At 48.8% G+C, this 7,088-nt stretch overlaps 1 protein-coding gene across 1 annotated transcript; it reads left to right on the forward strand.

Moving 5' to 3' along the window:
• Positions 1 to 1,751: 1,751 nt before the first annotated feature.
• On the forward strand, positions 1,752 to 5,638 carry LOC108490323 (the record flags this gene model as incomplete). Its single annotated transcript, XM_017796239.2, is given in 6 exon segments — positions 1,752 to 2,074; positions 2,076 to 4,037; positions 4,097 to 4,310; positions 4,312 to 4,471; positions 4,474 to 5,068; positions 5,143 to 5,638. Coding segments are annotated over 6 exon segments (3,750 nt in total), but the record flags the coding sequence as incomplete, so codon positions are not given.
• Positions 5,639 to 7,088: the final 1,450 nt, after the last annotated feature.

The raw sequence follows: 7,088 nt of genomic DNA on the forward strand, positions 1-7,088 counted from the left end.
TATTTGAAGGAGGTTGTGGAGCGGGCCTACAACTTATCATTAGAGGTCCAAAAGAAGAAGTGGCAAAGTCTCTGTTCCTCTGAATGGCCCTCTTTTGAAAATGGGTGGCCAAGGGATGGGACTTTTGACCTTGCTACTATCTTGCAGGTTAAGGAATACATTATCCACTCAGGACCACATGGACACCTGGACCAGGTGGCCTACATAGTCACCTGGGAAGACTTGGCCCGAAACCCCACACCTTGGGCATGGCCGTTCCTACCCCCTCGGGGAACCAGAGAAACTGATCAAGGGCCCAATACCCCTTCTGCTCCCCTGAGTCTCACTTCCTCCCTCCTGCCCCTTCAGTCTTCCCCTGAGAAGAAGAAACAAAAGCCAGTCCTTCCTGAGGACCAAGTCTCCCTAACCCTCCTTGATCCTCCACCTCCCTATCCACCTGCACAGGCACCTCCACCCCAGGAACCTCATCCTTCTCCTGATTCCACCGAACCTGACCAATCCCCCCCTCTGTCTAGCAGACTCTGCCTGAGGAGGGACAGAGGGGGCCCCTCTGATGGAACTGGGACTGCCCAGGTTCTTCCCCTCTGAACAGTAGGGGATCAGATCCAGTATTGGCCTTTTTCAGCCTCTGACTTGTATAATTGGAAGACACATAATCCCTCTTTTTCTCAGGACCCGCAGGCTCTAACTGCTTTAATAGAGTCTATCCTCCTCACCCACCAACCCACCTGGGAGGATTGTCAACAGCTCCTCCAGGCACTCCTAACCACAGAAGAGAGACAGCGAGTCATCCTAGAGGCCCGGAAAAACATCCCCGGGAAGGATGGGAGACCCACTCTGCTCCCAAGTGAAATAGATGAAGGATTTCCTCTGACCAGACCCAATTGGAACCACAAGACTATGGCTGGTAGGGAGCATCTCCATCTTTATCACCAGACTCTGATAGCGGGTCTCAAAGGGGCCGGAAGGCACCCAACCAATTTGGCAAAGGTACGTGCTATAACCCAGGGGGAAAATGAAACCCCCGCTGGGTTCCTAGAGCGCCTGATAGAGGGATATCAGATGTACACCCCTTTTGACCCCACGGCCCAGGAGCATCAGGCGGACCTTATTATGGCCTTTATAGGACAATCAGCTCCTGACATTCGTGGTAAGCTCCAATGGCTAGAGGGCCTTCAGGGGTACTCCTTACAGGACTTAGTAAGAGAAGCTGAAAGAATCTATAATAAGCGAGAAACTTTAGAAGAAAGAGAGGACAGAATCAGAAAAGAGCAGGAAGCTAGAGAGGATAAGAAAAATAGAAGATCTACAACAAGCGAGAGACCGCAGAGGAAAGAGAGGACAGAATTAGAAAAGAACAGGAAGCTAGAGAAGATAAGAGAGATAAAAAGAGAAACAAAGAGTTGAGTCGAATTTTGGCCACAGTAGTTCAGGGAACAGGACCAGGCAGGGACCTGGGAGACAAGAGAAGGCCCCGAGTGGATAAAGACCAGTGTGCCTATTGCAAGGAAAGAGGACATTGGGCACGAGAATGTCCAAAGAAGTTGAACAGACTTCAAAAGAAGACAACCCCAGTCCTGACCCTAGGGGACTAGGGGAGTTGGGGCCAGGAGCTCCCCCCTGAGCCCAGGGTAACTCTAAAGATAGGGGGGCAATTGACTACCTTCATGGTAGACACAGGAGCTCAACACTCAGTCTTGACCACAACCAAGGGGGCCATGAGTTCCAGAACAGCCTGGGTCCAAGGGGCTACTGGAGGAAAGACATATAGGTGGACCACAGAAAGAAAAGTGGACCTCAGTACAGGACAGGTCTCCCACTCGTTCTTACTGGTCCCAGACTGTCCATATCCCCTTCTTGGGAGAGATTTACTCTCCAAGTTGGGAGCCCACATCCACTTCACTAGAAAGGGAGCTACTGTAAAAGGAAAAGATGGAGCTCCACTACAGGTATTAACCCTGTGGCTGGAAGATGAACATCGGTTATATGAGGGACCGATAGCAGAAACTCCTGGTATATCTGATTGGCTAACTAAAATCCCCTTGGCATGGGCTGAGACAGGAGGCTTGCCCATGCAACCAGCCTCCAATAGTGGTCACACTAAAACCATCTGCAACTCCGGTTTCAATCAGACAATACCCTATGAGCAAAGAGGCCCGAGAGGGAATCAGGCCCCACATTCAAAGACTTTTACAAATGGGCATACTTCGCCCCTGCCAATCCCCTTGGAACACCCCGCTGCTCCCTGTGAAAAAGCCAGGAACAAATGACTATCGACCAGTCCAAGACTTAAGAGAAGTCAATTGGAGGGTAGAGAATATACACCCCACTGTTCCAAATCCCTACAATCTCCTGAGTACCTGGCCTCCCAGTCACAGGTGGTATACTGTACTTGACCTGAAGGATGTGTTCTTCTGCCTAAGGCTGAGCCCGGCTAGCCAGGCCATCTTTGCTTTTGAATGGAAGGACCCTGAAGCTGGAATATCGGGACAACTAACCTGGACGCGACTTCCCTAAGGATTCAAGAACTCCCCTACTCTGTTTGATGAAGCTCTGCATTGTTACCTGGCTGACTTTCGGGTAAGAAACCCACAGATTATGCTCCTCCAGTATGTAGATGACCTCCTCTTAGCAGCCGAGATGGAAGCAAGCTGTTTGCAAGGTACGGAGGCTCTCCTATTGAGACTGGGGGAACTTGGATATCGGGCCTCGGCAAAGAAGGTCCAGATCTGCCTACAGCAGGTAAACTATTTGGGCTACCAGCTTGAGGGAGGACAACGATGGCTGATGGAAAGTAGAAAACAGGTAGTAGCCTCTATTCCCCCACCAACTTCAGCCAGAGAACTCAGAGGGTTCTTGGGAAGTGCAGGATTCTGTAGATTATGGATACCGGGCTTCACCAAAATAGCGGCTCCTCTATATCCTTTAACAAAGAACGGGACTCCTTTCATCTGGGCTGATGAACACCAGAGAGCTTTTGACAAAATAAAAAGAGCGCTGCTGACGGCTCCAGCTCTAGGATTGCCAGACTTGACAAAACCCTTTGTCTTATATATAGATGAAAATAAAGGGATGGCAAAAGGGGTCCTTACTCAGACTTTGGGACTCTGGAAAAGGCCAGTAGCTTATCTCTCAAAGAAACTGGACAACGTGGCCGCTGGCTGGCCCCCATGCTTGAGAATCATGACGGCAATAGCATCCCTGGTAAAAGACTCAGACAAACTCACTATGGGTCAGCCCCTGACTGTTATAACACCACATGCAGTGGAGTCCATCATTAGACAGGCTCCTGACAGATGTTTGTCAAATGCCAGGGTGACCCATCACCAGGCATTACTATTAAATCCAGAAAAGATCAAGTTTGGTAGCCCTGCCACCTTAAACCCTGCCACGCTGATACCAGTCCCTGAGAAAGGCACTGAGATTCCCCATGACTTCCAGCAAGTACTTGCGGAGACGCATGGGACTAGGGAAGACCTCACCGACCAGCCCCTAACAGATGCAGATGCCACCTGGTATACGGATGGGAGCAGCTTTCTGCGAGACGGAGAGTGTAAGGCAGGAGTGGCGGTGGTAGATGTAGAAAAAATAATTTGGGCCCAAGCTCTGCCGGCCGGAACATCAGCCCAATGGGCTGAATTAGAAGCCCTAACCCAGGCCCTAAAATTAGCAGAGGGCAAAAAGGTCAATATTTACACTGACAGCCACTATGCGTTTGCCATGGCTCATGTACATGGAGAAATTTATTGGAGGAGGGGGCTCCTCACCTCAGTGGGCAAGAACATTAAAAACAAAGAAACAATAGTGGCCCTTCTACAAGCCTTATACTTGCCTAAAAAGGTCAGCATAATTCATTGCCCTGGACATCAGCGAGACCAGGGGCTGATTGCTCAAGCCAATTGGATGGCAGATGAAGCTGCTCGTCAGGCAGCAGAAGGCACCTGCATTTTCTACACCCATTCCAACCTTAAGGCTGAAATTGAGGCACAAAGGAGGGAGATGCTCTTTTTACCTATACTGAACAAGATCTGGAACTCGTTCAGAAGCTCAATGCTACCCGGGACCCAGAATCCAAAATGTGGAGACACCAGGATAGGGTAGTGCTTCCCCGAAAGGCAGCTCTTGAGCTAATCTCCCAGCTCCACCAATGGACACACTTAGGACACATGAAACTAAAAACACTACTAGAAAGAGAAGAACAATTCTATTACTTCCCAGACCTTAACTAGCTAGTTCAGAAGGTAGTAGGAGATTGTGTCTCATGTTCCCTGGTGAATGCTTCCAGATCAAAGGTCCCATCTGGCAAGAGAAAAAAGAGGAACACGACCAGGGACTAATTGGGAAGTAGATTTCACTGAGGTTCTTCCAGGAAAATATGGTTGTAAATATCTCCTAGTGTTTATAGACACTTTCTCAGGGTGGGTGGAAGCTTTCCCCACCCGGAAGGAAACAGCCCAGACTGTGGTGAAGAAGCCTTCGTCTCCCAGGTAAGTCAGGGAGTGGCCAAAGCGTTGGGGATCAATTGGAAATTACATTGTGCTTACAGACCCCAAAGTTCAGGACAGGTAGAAAGAATGAATAGAACCATTAAAGAGACCTTAGCTAAATTAGCTCTAGAGACTGGCACTAAAGACTGGGTGCAGCTCTTACCTCTAGCTCTATTTCGGGCTAGAAATACTCCTGCTATACACAGCCTAACCCCCTATGAAATCCTTTTTGGAGGACTGCCTCCTGTTCTCAATGTAACCTTGTCCCCCTTGCCCTCTTCTTTTGATAATCCCAGCCTGAAAACAAGACTCCAAGTCCTCCAGATCACCCAGAACCAGGTTTGGAGGCCTTTGGCTGCTGTCTACCGGCCTGGGAGTCCACGAATGCCCCCCCACTCCTACCAAATTGGAGATCAGGTGTATGTGAGAAGACACCATGTAAAGACTCTTGAACCACGGTGGAAAGGACCCTACATGGTTCTCCTGACTATGCCCATGGCCCTCAAAGTAGATGGGATTTTGGCCTGGATCCACGCTTCCCACGCCAAAAGAGCACCGGCCCAGGAGGATGCTGGAAAATGGCATCTACACAAAACATCCAACCCTCTAAAAATAAGACTCTCCAGAGATACCTAATGATTCTACTTGTTTGTAGGTTTGTCCCCAGTCAAGGAAGCCCCCATCTCCCTATACTGACCACCTGGCGGGTGATCAATCAAATGGGTATTGTAGTGTTTGAAACCTACCAAATGGCACCCAAAGGCACTTGGTGGCCCACATTGTATCCAGATTTGTGTAAATTAGCCTTAGGAGCACCAGCGCCCTGGGACATACCAGACTTCATGGATCCTGACAAAATCCATGGCCCGGAAGCTTACCCCCTGTGCACAGGGCCCCACTTAACATGGGGAGGGTGTCGTGAACAACAACGGAACCTGTTACATCTGTTAACCTTCTATGTCTGCCCAGGTAACCATCGAGATAAGCGGCTCAACTCCCAATGTGGAGAAAGGGACTACTTTTACTGTAAAAACTGGGGATGCGAAACAACTGGGGACACCTGGTGGTCCCTGTCCTCATCCTGGGATTACATCACTGTAAAAGCAAATTATTCTCATAAGAGCCCAAACGGTCTTAATCAGGACTGTTGAGGTAAATGGTGCCACCCCCTCTGGATAGAATTCACAACAGCAGGAAAAAAGGCCACAGATTGGGAAAAGGGACATTCTTGGGGAATTAGGATATACAAGGAAGGGACAGATCCTGGCCTCTTGTTTACTATTAAAAGAGACATCTCCTCCTATTCAATAGCTATAGGCCCCAACCCCGTCTTACCTATTCAGAATCCCATCCCCAGTCACCCAAATCCCCTGCCAGCCTTAACACCTGAAGCCACCTCACAGCACCTCCCCAACCCTTTTTCTGACACTTCCCCTGCCAATATCCTGTTAGAACAGACCACCAGCCCCCTGAGTCAAAAGGTTTTGCCCATGGGGGACCGACTGTTCAATTTAATCCAAGGAGCCATTAGACACACAGACCCCAACCTGACTGAATCCTGTTGGCTATGTTTAGCAGCAGCACCCCCTTATTACGAGGGCATAGCCACACAATGGACATTCAATAACACCATCTCAGCTGACCTATGTCATAGAGAGACCCCTCACCCCCTAACCCTCACAGAAGTCTCGGGATCTGGGCTCTGCTTAGGAATCCCACCTCCAACCCACACCCACCTTTGCAACTCCACTATTTCTGTACCCCCAGGGGAAGGGAATTACTATCTCCTACCTCCGCAAGGGGCTTGGTGGGCATGTAATTCTGGGTTAACTCCCTGTGAAGCTAGTATGGTCCTTAATACCTCTCAAGACTACTGTGTCATGATTAAGCTCCTGCCCCGAGTATTCTATCACCCCACAGATCCATAGAACAGTTTTTTGAGCAACACCCAGGCAGATATAAAAGAGAGCCTGTGTCCCTAACCCTAGCAGTACTTCTGGGAGTAGGGGTGGTGGCAGGGGTAGGAACCGGAACAGTGGCCCTAATACAAGGACCACAATATTATGCAGATTTACAGATGGCTGTAGATGAAGACATTGGGGCAATAGAACAGTCAATTACCCTCTTGGAGAAATCCCTAACCTCTCTCTCAGAAGTAGTACTACAGGATAGAAGAGGGCTAGATCTGCTTTTCCTCAAGGAAGGAGGACTCTGTGCAGCCCTAGGAGAAGAATGTTGCTTTTATGCTGACAGCTCAGGGGTTGTTAGAGATTCTATGACTAAACTCCGTGAAATGTTAGATAAAAGACAAAAAGACCATGAATCCAAACAGGGATGGTTCGAAGGATGGTTTAATAAAACCCCCTGGTTAACTACTCTAGTGTCCGCTATAGTAGGCCCCCTAGTTATTCTTCTCCTTCTCTTAACCTTCAGGCCATGCATCCTCAACAGATTGCTACAGTTTATTAGGGACCGAATATCAGTGACTCAAGCTTTGGTCCTTACTCAACAATACCATGCTCTAAAAAGAACAGAAAACTTATAGATTTTAAGATTAAAATCTTACTATAAGAAAAGGAGGGAATGATGGAATCAAACTAA

Source organism: Nannospalax galili, unplaced genomic scaffold, assembly GCF_000622305.1.
Source record: "Nannospalax galili isolate Female #2095 unplaced genomic scaffold, S.galili_v1.0 scaffold127, whole genome shotgun sequence".
Classification (NCBI taxonomy): domain Eukaryota; kingdom Metazoa; phylum Chordata; class Mammalia; order Rodentia; family Spalacidae; genus Nannospalax; species Nannospalax galili.